This window comes from Balaenoptera acutorostrata, chromosome 13 (assembly GCF_949987535.1).
Source record: "Balaenoptera acutorostrata chromosome 13, mBalAcu1.1, whole genome shotgun sequence".
NCBI classification, from domain to species: domain Eukaryota; kingdom Metazoa; phylum Chordata; class Mammalia; order Artiodactyla; family Balaenopteridae; genus Balaenoptera; species Balaenoptera acutorostrata.
In genome coordinates, this window is record NC_080076.1 from 68597105 (window position 1) to 68610904 (window position 13800).

General features: G+C 50.8%; 1 protein-coding gene across 4 annotated transcripts in view; it reads left to right on the top strand.

The window, feature by feature from the left end:
* The window catches only part of MYO18B (myosin XVIIIB), a 236605-nt gene that overhangs the window by 200524 nt on the left and 22281 nt on the right, over window positions 1–13800 (top strand). For 3 of the 4 annotated variants that reach the window (XM_057525933.1, XM_057525934.1, XM_057525931.1), the window contains 3 exons: window positions 2379–2509; window positions 12199–12243; window positions 13499–13636. In XM_057525933.1, the coding sequence (XP_057381916.1) occupies window positions 2379–2509; window positions 12199–12243; window positions 13499–13636 (314 nt within the window). The remainder of the gene's footprint in view (window positions 1–2378; window positions 2510–12198; window positions 12244–13498; window positions 13637–13800) is intronic. The other variant, XM_057525932.1, reaches the window with a different exon arrangement.

The window sequence follows — 13800 nt, forward strand, 5'->3', positions numbered from 1 at the left end:
AGTTTTGTGGTCTCCCGGCTGCATGACCTTGGGTGGGTCTTTTTGCTGTTCTGGTGCTCAGTTTCCTCGTCTCTAAAAGAAACATTCACCATGTGCCTGGAATGGCCCAGACATGGACATGGGTAGCATCTCCGTGTCTTACAGATACACAGGTGCCTCGTCCCCTCGCCTCCCAGGGACGCTGTCGTCCTGGCCCACTAGCAAGAAGCAGCGCTCGGGCGATGCTCCTGTCATCTCCTGGGATTGTGTGCCCAGCCATCTTCCTCGGTGTCTTTATGAGCTGACAGGCTCGCATCCTGGGCGAACACCCCCCTCGCCGTCCCACGGTGTGTCGTTTCCTCTGACGGTCCACCGACCTCCTGCCTGGGGGCCCTGCCTCAGACCGTTCCTCACCTTGTCAGCACCAAGATGGGGATTTCACAGCTGACAGTTTCAACCAACGGCGCCACTCCCCCACCTCTCCACGCCACCCCTTCTCTCGTCAGCTGGGCTTGCTTCTTTGGCTTTCTTGGTCTTTGCTCACTCTCTCTCTCTCAAATTGGAGAAGACTCAGAATCAGTGTAAAGGCACAGATTTACAATACCGCGAATGGACAAGCTGGTCTGCCGTGCAGAGCTGAGCGTGTGCCTCTAACGAGGAGCAGCCCTGGTCCCCGTGGGCTTTCACTGGGGCGGGCACACAGAGCTCCAGAAGGATCACTGGCCTGGGAGCAGGGCAGACTCCTTGCTGCCTTGAGTGACTTCAGTGGCCTCGGTTTCCTCATCTACAAAATAAAGAAAAACAATCCCAGGCTCAGAGAGGGACTGTGAACCGTTCACGGTCCCACAGCTAGTGGGTTGAGTAGGGAGCTGGGAATTGTGCTTAGATTGACCCTCAATCCTTATGTTTTCACCCCTTCACGCTCTCATCAGTTGGTATATACATGTTTCTTAAGACAACAGTCAAAAAAGAAACTTGACATAATTAGAGCAGCTCAAAAGAAAACTCCTATCCATAACCCCTCTTTGCTCCCATCCATAAATATTCTCAACTCTCCAAGTGTTTTCCCAACTGCATGTGTGCTATCTGCATGTAGACTTGGGCACGATATTCTCTGTTCTCTTCTGCTTGCTTAACGTTATTTCACAGAAGCGTTCCATACTGCCACCATCCTTATTTCTAATGTTGACGTCTACCTAATAGCATCACAGTGACATGCTGTGATTTCCGTAACCAGTCCCAGTTGCTGGGTGACAAGGCGGCTCTCAGCGTCTTGTGTCATCAGTAGCACTGCCCCAGGCATCCTCGGGTACAGAGCCTTGCTCTGTGTTTTGGTTTATACCCCATGGGATTAATTCCCAGAAGGTGGGTTTCTGGTTTTAACCCAGGGTTTCTCAGGCTGGACACTGTTGACATTTGTGTGAAGTAATCCTTCATGGTGGAGGTTGCCCTGTGCGTTATAAGATGCTGGGCAGCGCCCTTGGCCTCTCCTCTGCTGGATGCCATCAGACTCCCAAGTGTGACAACCAGAAATGCCTCTGGATGTCACCTGATGTCCCCTGGAGGACAGACTCACCCTCAGTTGACAATCATTGTGTTAAAGGGGAGGAGTGTGGGAATAACGTTACAAATGAAAGAGATTTTCCAGAAAGTCTGGACAAAAATCCAATCAGGGCAGAAAGTAACGGAATGAGCATGGAGACTCAGATGCACCAAGCTTGGGTTCCAGCTCGAGTTCCAGTTCAAGCTTGCGCTCCCCCAGGCCTCATTTCTTCATCTGTGAAATGGGATCAGTAATAAAGAGCCACGTGCCAGACTTGTGAGGAGTGAGTGAGGCCAGGAGCATGAAACGCTGAGCACAATGCTGGGCATGGAAAGGTCTCAATAAACGCCAGCGGTGCTGGCTGGCTCCACGGGGAGCCCCACTGAGGTTTCCATCTTTGCCTTTTGCTGCCTTTGAGGATGGAAAGTTGGGGGAGTCTAGGTGACAGAGTTGTGAGGGACCCGTTCTTGTTCTGCCCTCCCCCCAATCTCCCGCTCCACATCCATCCCTGGGACAGAGACTCCGCTTCCAGAACCAGCCTCCGCAACTCTCCTGGGAAACATTCATTGACTCATCCATTGACCCATCTATCCAGAGTGTCCACTTGGGGCCGGCACCCCCGGTGTGGGTGAGTGAGCTCTGTGCGGGGCCGTGCCCTGGAGCCCCCAGGCATCCACTTCCTCCTCTGTAAAATCCAGAGCATCTGAGGGTCCACGAGCCTGTCCGACGAGGGAGCCCCTCGTGGGCACACACCATGTCACAGGGTCCCAGTGAGCGCCAGGCTCCTCCCCAGAGCTCTCGTAGGCGGGTGGGGGTCTTGCCCAAGGTCAGCGTGTGCTGTGGTCTCTGTCTCCAGGAGAAGTACGTGGAAGAGCTCACCGCAGTGAGACAGACCCTCCAGACAGACCTGGAGACGTCCATCCGGCGGATCGCCGACCTGCAGGCAGCCTTGGAAGAGGTGGTGTCCAGCGACAGCGACACGGAGAGGTAAGCTACCAGGAGCCGGCTGGGGCTGGGCGTGGCAGGTGGGCTGCACCCTGGGGAGCTCTGCAGCCTTCAGTGGACAGCGCTTCCCCTCTCAGGTCTGGGGGTCCGGGGACTCAGGTGCGCCAGGGCGTGGGAGGAATAACTGGCCGCCTCAGGCCAGCAGAGGCAGGATGCTTCCCCGCTGGTGGTGACGTCTCCGTGTTACCGCCAAACGCCTAGAGCCCGGCTCGCCGAGCCTTTGGGGAGACCATCTGGAGGAATGGCTGCAAAGTGGCCTCCCGTGTGTGATCTCGGGCAGGTCACACATCCAGTCTGGGCCTAATTCCCTCATCTGTAAAGTGGACATAGCACTACTGGGCAAACCACATGAAATTGCCAAGAGTTGACCCCTTTTGACCTACAGAGGGGACGTTCTGTATACTCCACTCACTCCCCACCTTGTAGCTTGTGAGTGAGGGTGGAGTGAGTCACTAGGGGACCAGCGTCGGGGCATGTAAGTGCTACAGGAGTGTGGCCGTGTCTGCACAGGATAATGAGCGTTATTTCACAGAGGCAGCAGCTGGTCAAGGGTGCAAGATTAGAGTGCTGGTGTTTGGCAGGGCCCTCAGGTTCAACGTCAGGGCTTCTCTCCTCCCTCAGAAGACAGATAGGCCGCCTCCCGCCGACTCCAGCCAAGTCTCAAGCTGCACAGGCCACGAGTGGGCCGCCCCACTGGAAGGGGTTGGAGGTGTCCCGGCGGGCACATGGCCCTGGCTGTCACCCGGCGGACGGCCCGTGGCATCCTGTCACCCTGAGCTCCCTCTGTAGCCTTGACACGTTATGTCTCTGGAAATCATAGCTGCCCATCTTGCTGCGGCGTCTCCACCTCCATCTCAGCCTCTGCAGCAAAGCCTGGGCGACAGGGAGAGATGTTTTCTTTGTGTAGAAAATGAGACGGTGAGGGGCGGGATTCCCTAAGTTACCCATCAGGTGTGGTTCCTCCCGGGACCAGCCAGCCACCTCTTACTGGGGTGTGGGCAGGGCCAGCTGCCTACTGGCGGGAGGTGTGGGTGAGCCGGGCAGCAGGGGAGGAGAGAGAGTTGTGTGTGGGCTGTGGTCCAGCCAGTGGGAAGAACCAGGCATCTGTGTTAGAGCTGAGCACGCCCAGTCCAGAAAAAAGACTGGAAGGAAACACACCAACGTTCTAATACATTGGGAAGGCATTACTGGTGACCTAAATTTTTGGTTTTTTCAGGCTTATGTAGATTTTCTCAAATTTCTGCAACGAACATGCACACACATCCCTAGCTGTACTAGCGTCCTCTTTGGGAGATCTTGCTCATATAAGTCATGTACTTTATACCCCGATATGAGACCGTGAGCACATTCTCTCCTTGATGCAGTCCTGGGCTGGTGACAGCTGCTCAGCAGCGTGTAGCCTCCGACTTTCCCATGAAGATGTTCGTTCTCAGCATCAGTGTGACAGAGACCCAGTGGACTTGCCATGTTCTAGCCTCTAAATCAAGGGCTTTATCTCAAACGTCCTCAGTTTGTGCAACAATGGCTCCCACGCAAACATTGTAAGGATTTCTACCACGCCCTGCTAGTTTCCACAGCTGCCAAATTGCTGGTGAAACAGCTAATACTGATGCTGCAGCTGCTTCCAGCTCAGGGTCACGTTCAAGAACCCCCTCTGCCTCCCCTCCTCCAGTTTTATTAGTGTCATGACAGAACTAACATCTGTAATTACAAACCCCTGGCATCAATATTACCCGCTTGATGCTTGGCTGGCCTCTCCGTTAATAGAAATGCTAGGGCTTTTGCATTAATCATAATGGGAATTAATGGCTGTATATACTAGTATTTTGTGTTCTTTTTTGTGTGTGTGAATGAGCAAAACTTTTAAACCATTTTTACTTGCATAGCAATAGATTGCTTTCTAATAAACAATGAAAGTTCTAAAAATAACAAGGTTGGAAAGAGGCAGAGCGTCCGTGCTTGGAGGTGCGGGGACAGGCTGGACAGAGGTGTGACAGAGAACAAGGAGCAGGTTCTCACCTGGGGCATGAGGTCCTGGCAGTGAGGTCACAGGTGGTTGCAGACATCACTCCGGTCTCTGTTTATAGGGGATCCCCTCAGGCCTTAAAGGGACCCTGCCTGCACCCTCCTCCTAACAGGAGATTCTTTTATCTGTCTTGCTCCAGGTGACAAGCCTCGTGCTCACCCCCTGGTTCCCATCCAGCTTTTCTGAGCTCTAGTCCCTGGGCCCCCAGGGATCCAATCTGAACCCTAGCTTTCTGTCTGCATTTTCATGTTCTTTTGTCTCTGGGGCTTTACATCTTCGTCTCGGCTGGACGTCTGGTGCCTTTTCCTCATCCGAATCTCCAGTGTCTGCCCCAGTACCTGACTCACGCTTCCTGACATTGGAGGGGCCCTGACCTGCATCTCAGGGTTGTGCGAGGGGTGAAATGATCATAGAACCCCAGGTGTGAAGAAATACATCTTGTACCTGGAAGAGCCCAGGCAATGCATGGGATTCTTGCAACTGGAAGTGGGGGCGGCTTGGGGAGGGCACAGGCACTGCGTTTCAGCCAGCCTGATTTCCAGTCAGGGATCCAGCGGTTCATGTCTGCATGACCTTCTGTGAGTTATTCAACCTCTCGGAGCCTTGGTCTCTTCATTTGTAAGACGGGTTGATAATAAGAAGTAAGTGAAAAAAATCTGACCCAGGTTTAGTACCTTTTACCTGGCAGGGGCTCAGCCATCATCAGTTTCATTCATTCATTCATGTGATTGATTCTGCGTGTTTCACACCAGACACTGTGCTGAGTGTCTGTCTTATTCCACTTGCTTCTTTTTTTTTTTAAGAAATTCACGTTCTTTTATTTATTTATTTATTTATTTATGACTGTGTTGAGTCTTCGTTTCTGTGCGAGGGCTTTCTCTAGTTGCGGCAAGTGGGGACCACTCTTCATCGCGGTGCGCGGGCCTCTCACCATCGCGGCCTCTCTTGTTGCGGAACACAGGCTCCAGACGCGCAGGCTCAGTAGTTGTGGCTCACGGGCCTAGTCGCTCCGCGGCATGTGGGATCTTCCCAGACCAGGGCTCGAACCCGTGTCCCCTGCATTGGCAGGCAGATTCTCAACCACTGCGCCACCAGGGAAGCCCCACTTGCTTCTTCTTATCATGTTTCTCCATCTTACAGATACAGGGAGATTGAATAACTTGCCCGAGGTCAGGTGAAAGTTAAATTCCTGAGGGAGTAGTGAGGGAGGAGAGCACAAGTATGGTCTCTGCCTTCATGGAACCCACACTGTGATGGGTGAGCGTGTGTGTGTGTGTGTGCGTGTGCATGTGTGTGTGTGTGTGTGTGTGTGTCCCCGCCCGTGAATACAGTGGACAGACGGACGAATAAAATGCTAAGATACACTAGGAATTACGAAGACAGAGAATGCAGAGCTCTGATAAATAACAAGGGAGGTAGACATGGCCTCTCTGAGAGGAAGAACTGAACTGAAACCTGGATTAAAAGAAGGAGCCAGACACAGGAGCTCTGGAGAAAAGTGAGTCAGGGCAAATGAGGAACGTTCTAGGAATTGAAAGTTGACCAGTGTGCCCGAGTGAGATCAGTGGGAAAGAAAGGCTCTCCTCCTCTTGCTCCTTCCCTCTCTCTCACCTTTCTTCCTCTTTTGAAGTGGCCCATGGAAGCCCACCATGTCCCTGTGAAGCACCCCAGAACCCCAGGCAGGATTGACGGGCACAGTGTGTGGGTCCACCGTGGAATGAGAACGCGGGGCTTCTTGTTCAGAATAGGTTCGGAATTCCAAGGCAGTCACAGCAGAGTGTCACACCAAGCACAGGCCCCTCTGGGCACGGGCTGTAAGCCTGCGAAGCCAGCCCTGAGCCCAGGGTGGTTCTCGGGAAGCATCTCCTAATGCTCAGTAGGCCTTGGTCCTGACTCGCTGTCTTGTAACTTAGATTTGAAACTTCCACAGAGCGTGGGTTTCAGTAATAGCGTAGGAGTGGGGGAAGACTGGGGAAAAGTTGCCACAGAGAAGCCTCAGCACTTCTCAAGTCTCAGTTTCAGAGGATTAGTGTCGTGCAAACCATGCTGTCTGGCCGCAGCGCAGCTAAGTTGGTTATCAACAATACAAAGAAATACGTGCGCCGCTGGGTTCTAGAGCCGCTGTCCAGAGCAGAGCCCCAGCTCCTGCCCCAGGGCCAGCCCAAGCTCTTCCCCAGCCTGACAGCTCAGCCCTGCACTCCCCTCTTAATTGCCTCATCGCCTGGGGAAAGAGGGTTGGATTGGAGCCTGAGGGATTGGGCCGAGGTCTGTCTCCAAACTGAGCTCTCAATTAGGATTCAAACCCACCCTGGGAGAGAGGGAGAGCGAGCAGTGCTTCAGCTGGAGGTGAGTTTCTTTGGGAGACTTGTTCAAATTAGGAAAAGTCGCATTTCCCCATGTTGGGTATTAGATCCGAGTGTAACGGGCCTTCCAGGCTGGAAACGCGGCTACGTGCTCAGAAAGCCAGGTGGCCAGTGCGGCAGCATTTAAACACGTACCCGCCTGCACCGGGGCCCTTGCGGTGTAACTTAGACTGTGGTGTCAACCTCCTTAGATTAATGGAGAAATGCTTTAAGCTGTTCCCCCAGGCCTGGAGCCTGCTTATTACTCATGGAGGGAGGGGTGCATCAGCTGACAGCCCCATCTGTTCCTGGCCCAGGGTCTGCAGCTGCTCTGTCATCACCTTGGCTGGGAGTTTGGGGCAGGGTCGGGGCGAGTGTGGAGAGGTCAGTGGATGACCCCTGACTCCTGGGTCAGCCAAGAGTGTCTCCACACCAGCGGGCCCCATCTGAGATGAAGGCCCTGGAAAGGAGTTCTCTGTTGCTGTGTTGAGTGTAAGTTGTACATTTTCCAACATACGTCCTTTTAACTTGGCTTAAACAAGGCTGCAGCAGGACAAGTAGAAAGATCTGAGTCTAACCAAAGATTGCAGCTGCCACTGAGGGCATAATTCTGAGTTAACTTACTCATCAGTGGGCCCAGGCTCTGGTCAGACTCTAACGGTCCCTGCTACGAAGTAGGACGGGCTCTGGGACTGCCCGCGTCTCTTTTCCCACAACTCTCTTACCTTCTAATTTTGCTTAGAAGGAAGAGCTTAAAGCACTTCTCCATTATTCTAAGACATCCAAGTTACATCACAGGGCCCTCATGCAGAATAACACATTTAAATGATGCCACAGAGGACACCTGTCTTTCTAAGCATCTTTCTAGCTTGGAAGGACTGGATACCCAGCTAGTGGGGTTCGTGGGGAATGAGGGCTCCAAACTGCTGTATCCACGCTGGCATTACAGGACATCATGATCATTGGGCTAATACTCTTTCCTGAGGGCTTACTTTGTGCCAGGCCACACAGCCTACCTGTCTCACATACATAGTTCTCACAACAGCTCTCTGAGGTTGGTAACCATTATCACCCCCAGTTTACAGATGAGGAAACTGGAGCTTAGAGAGGTCAAGAAACTGGCCCCAGCTCACACAGTAAGTGATGGGGCCGGGATTTGATTTCCAGGTTGACCCCATCACCCACACCTCCAGTGACTAAGCTCTGCTGTCATGTCAAACGTACCCCATCTTTCCCCTTTCTGTTGTCAAGGTCTTTGTTCTCTGCCGAGTAACTGGCCTGTCATTCTGGTGAACTTGTGTCTGTCACTGTGATGTGGTGCCGGTGCAGTCACGTGTCGCTTCCCAGGCAGTGTTCGCATGCAGGCTGGAGCTGTCTAGCCAAGACTCCCCTGAAGGGAATACAACAGAAGACATTTAGTTACTTCTCTTGCTCATCAGCAATCCCCCTGTCCACAAGTGCCTGGCCCAAGTTCCTCTTGAAAAGTCACATGCACCAAGGCAAGAGAAAGAACCACTGACCACATGTCAGGAGATGAGGGGAAAACCAGGCACCACATATCCTGTTCCAGTGCTGGCTGCTCTGCCAAGGAGATCAGGACCATGGACAGGTCACCTGCCCTTCCTGGGCCTCTGCTTGCCCGCCCAGCAGATAAACAACATCGTCATCATCATCACCATCATCGATGAGAACCTCCCATGTTAGGGCAGGAGGTATGGTCGCGAACAGGCAAACGTGGATCTGCCTCATGGAGCTTGAAGTCCAGAGACTCTTTCTTCTTGTGGTGGAAGGGTCAGTGGGTTTTAAACTCCTTTAAGAAGAACTCCCTCTTTTACACCAAAGCAAACTCCTATAGAAAATTCGAGCTTAGGTTGAAGTACAGCCGTCCTCTGATAGGAGTGAGAGAGGACGTTTCCCCATGGGTGGACTCTGTGTTTGAATTTGCTCCCTTCTGAAAGGGCTCTTTCCCCCCAGACTAGAGACTCATTTACTTTGAGATGTCCAGTTGTGCCAGATGAATTAACACCAGCCTGCACCTTGGTTAGTTGCATTGTGCTCTGCAGACATTCCTGTGCTGGGTTCAATTAAAGATCGAACCAGTGAAGTGGGTGAGGAAGTACGCCCAGCTGCCCAGACCTTGTCTCCTACAGAGTTCAAGGCCAGTTGCCTTAGGATTATGGAGACATTAGCTTGCCCAGGCACCCACCAGGACCTCTGGGCGCACCCTCTTGTAATCAGGGTCATGGACTCCTGGGGTGGGAAATGGGCCTGAAGCCCCTCCCTCTCTATCATCATGCCTCAAGTCCCACCCCTACTGTGGCCCGTGTTTGCCCTTCCTCCCTGCTTGTGAGCACGAGAAACCTTGTTCCAGGTACAACTCACCCTCTCTGTTTTTAAGGTGCATGCCACACTGTTTTGAACTCTATGGCTTGGGCCGCAAGACTCTTCAGTTCTTTTGTTTTTCTATGAGATGCAGCCCTGTTCACGCAAACCCCTCCCTCCGCTTCCCAGGGCCCTTGCCTACGACATTCTAGCTTCATTGGTCAGCTGGAACCAGTGTCCTTAACTGGGGTCTGTGAACTAGTAGGTCGAGGGAGGGGGTGTCCACACATGAGTTCTAGAGATTATACTCTGAACCCTCAGATCCTGCACTAAAATTTGAGTCTGTGTTTGTGCATCTGGGGAAATGGAAGTTCCATGGTCTTCATATAAGATGCTCATAGGGACTTCCCTGGTGGTCCAGTGAGTAAGACTCTGTGCATGCATGCCGCAACCAACAGTTCACATGCCACAACTGAAAAAGAAGAGCCTGCGTGCTGCAACTAAGTCCTGGCACAGCCTAAATAAGTAAATAAAAATAAATCTTAAGAAAAAAAAAGCTCATAAAAGGCCCAGGACTCCTGCTCTAGGGCCTAAGTTCATCCTCTCCATTGCACATAATTTTTAAGCATCCAAGCATCTTGGCTCAAACGCCTCATTTCACAGACGGGGACACCTGACACCCCGAACAGGGAAGAGAGGAGGCCAAGGCCATACAGTGAGAACACGAGGATTCAGTTGCCTTTCCTCACAGTCTGGTGTTCCTTCTGCAGCCCCAGCGCATAGAGCCTTAGAAGAGACTCAGGCCACCCGCAGGAATAAAGCTGGTTCTACTCACACTGGCCACTTCAGTTAAAGTTTTTAAGTATTTTTAAATAGTTTGTTTAGGGCTTCCCTGGTGGCGCAGTGGTTGAGAATCTGCCTGACAATGCAGGGGACACGGGTTAAGGCCCTGGTCTGGGAAGATCCCACATGCCGTGGAGCAACTAGGCCCGTGAGCCACAACTACTGAGCCTGCGCGTCTGGAGCCTGTGCTCCACAACAAGAGAGGCCGTGATAGTGAGAGGCCCGCGCACCGCGATGAAGAGTGGCCCCCGTTTGCCACAACTAGAGAAAACCCTCACAACCCAACACACCCAAAAAAACAAACAAATAAATAAATAAATAGTTTGTTTAAAAGCTGTATCAGAAAAAATTTATATAGATCCTCAAGAAGATTTAGGGTCACTTACAAAAATACTTTTATTCTGTTGCAGGGGTTTTCTATTGCTGTCATAGCAAATTAGCTCAAATTTTATGTCTTATTATCTTACAGTTCTATTCATTAGAAGTCCAGTCTAATCTCCCTGGGCTAAAATCAAGGTGTCAGCAGAGCTGTGTTCCTCCTTAAACTCTAGAGGAGAATCCATTTCCTTGCCTTTTCCAGTTTCTAGAGGATACCCGCATTCCTTGGCTTGTGGCCCCTTCCATCCTCAAAGCCAGAAATGTTGCATCTCTGACTCTTCTTCCATAGCCACATGTCCCTCTGACCACATCTGGGAAAAGATCTCTGCTTTTAAGGATTGGAGTCATTAGACTGGGCCCACCCCAATAATCCAGGATAACCTCCCTGTCTCAAGATCCTTAACCTTAACCACATCTGCACAGCCCTTTTTAACATGTCAGGAAACACAGTCATAGGTTCTTGGGATTAGGGATTAGGATCTTGACATCTGTGGGGTCATTATTCTGCCTCTCAAGGGGTCGTTCACAAAAGGTGCTTTTTGTTAATACTGGAGAAGTCAACAAATTTTTCTTTAAAAGGCCAGATAGCAAGTATTTCAGGCTTTTCAGACAATGTGGTCTCTGTTGCAACTACTCTGCTCTGCCACTGTGGAGCAAAAACAGTCGTGGACAAAATGCAAATGAGTGGGAGTGGCTGTGTTCCAATAAAACTTTATTTATAGGAGCAGATGTGTAGGTTAGATTTGGCCCATGGCTGTCATTTACAGACCCCTCTTCTATTGGATTCACCAGGCATCGTCTGAGAGAACTTCTGCTCTAGTCTTTTCCCTGGGGCTAAAGGGACGAATAAGATGTGTTCTTGGCCTGTGAGGGGCTCTCTCAGTCTGGTGGGGATGAATAGGTGTTAGTAGAGACCCCAAGAGTGACTGGCCCTTGAGGGTAGGGACCAAGGAGCTGCAGGTGCATCCTTCAGAGGAAGTGACCAGGGCTTCTGGGAAGGAATTGCCCAGATTTCACTGAAGAATAAAGCTGGGAGGTCCCGGCCTGAGGAACCAGGATTAAAATCATGGCTCAGGTGTCTGAGGTTTGTGGTTTGGCTGTCTGCACCCGTACACTGGGTGGTTGCACTCTGGTTAAGGGCATGAGCTGAGTAGCTCTTACAAACCTGGGATTCAAAGCTGCGTGACCTTGGACAAGGGTGTCAGCTTCCTCAACTCCAGGAGGGAGACTGGCAAGGTGGTTAGTGGGATCACGTGTAATGCGTATTTGCTGAATCAAGGGATGCTCGCAAGAGAATAGCTACTATTGTAATTAGCTCAGAGTTTCCCAGAATGCACTGGGAAAGCCGACCACCGCATCCCTGTGTCTGATTTGCAGACACTCACAAAGAATATAGAGCAAATGCTGTGCTCGTTGACAGTTATGCTATTAAGAGCAGTACTAGTTGTACTAAAACAGGAGGAGTGGTAATGGTTACTACCCTTTAATTAACATTGCTTATTTGCCAAGAACCATGCTGAGATCTTGATAAGGGTTATCTCAGTCTGCTCCACAACTCTGGGGGAAGAGGCCCATTATTAGCTACATTTTACAAAAGAGCACAGGAGGCTCAGAGAAGACAAGTGACTTGCCTAAGATCACACAGTGGCAAAGGTTGGAGGTGGGACTCAAACCCAAGTTTATTTAACATCAAAGACTGGGTTCTTCCCCAGCCCCTGGCAGCACAAGGATAACAGACTCTTTCTTGTGCCTCCTTCTAGTGTCCAGACAGCAGTGGATTGTAGCGGCAGTGGCAGAAAAGAGACGTAAGTTAACCCTGAGTAGAACTGAGCCAATTACTCCAAAGCCAAAGACGAGCCCCTGGCTCTCTGTGTCCAGTTTGCAGAAGGAACATCCACACCCACCTGGAGAGTTATCCGCAGTGCCCACGAGAGCTCTGACTCCATGGTCATAACATATAGCCCCGGGGATGTACTACTGAACCGTCCAACTTCTCGCAGACAAAGAGAAGCCCATGACTTACCATGCCACTGTCCTCAGACACCGTCAATGGCTCCCCATTGCCTCAGAAGAGACTTTTAGACTGACATTTGAGCCCTGCACATTCTGACCCTTACTTCCCCCTCCACCTGGGACTCCTGCTTTCCATATCATCTGTGCCTTCCTTACCTATGTGTGTGCTGTTCCTTCCAGGCCTGCGTAGCCAAGCCCTAACCTTCAAACAAGATGTAGCTCAACTGCCACTACTTGATTCCTTCCCTTATGCCTCCAAGAAGCAAATCAGGGCTCCCTCCTTGTCCTCCTTAGAACCTATCTTGTCTTTATCTACAGCATTGATAATTTTCTTTTATGGCTATTTATATAGATGTCTACTCTGCTAAAATGGGGTCTTGAGGGCAGGGTCAATGTTGGGTTCAAGTTTATAGTTCCATCCCATGGTGCCCAGCATAGAGTGTTCTATAAACAAACAAACAAATTTGTGTATATATCAATATATAAATTTATTATATATTATATATAATATATATTTGAGTGAATATATCAACCAGAAAATAAAATAATCATTGAATACCCACAGCAATGAGAGTCCCACACAGACCTCTCCCTGTGCTGCTTTCAGAAATAGGGGGCATACAATTAAGTCTCTGTCCCCAAAGACATTCCAGCTAAGGTAGGCAAGGAGTTAAGGCCTTCACATTTGACATAGTCCATGACCATACCATTTGGTATGAAATTCAGTGCCAAACTTTACTCCAAAATTAGAGATACCTCAGCATCTATATTAGAGTGTTTATCTTCCCAAGGAAGAGCAATGGTTATTAGCACAGGCATTGGAATTGGGTGACCTTAGTCAAGACCCAAGCTGGCCTCCCCAAATCCCGTTACTCTCATCTATGTAAGAGGTGCAGCACCGCTCAGGGACAGTATTGTGAGCACTGATTAAAGTTAGGCATGTCAGCACTTAGCACAATGCCTGGCTCATGCTAAGGGGTGACTGTCTAGTTATTGCTGTTACTGTGGTTGTCATCATGTTCACAACATCTTGCATTCTGGTTCTAGAGATAACGTCTCCATCCTCAGCTCCCAGCCAGAGGGCAGTCTGCAGTCCTGGTTGAGTTGTACTCTGTCCCTGGCCACAGACACGGTGAGGACCCCCTCTCGACAGTCAGCCACCAGCAGCTGTATCCTCAGCCCCAGGTAAGAGTATCTCCCTGCTGCCTCTGGATGACCAATAGCTGAAAGAATCTCAGGCTTTGAAGGTTGCTGTTCAAGTCTTCCATTTCCTCTGTCCTAGACAAGGACAAGCATGGTCCAGTTTGAGGTATGACCCTGCCACTTTCTAGCCGTGTGACTTTAGGCAG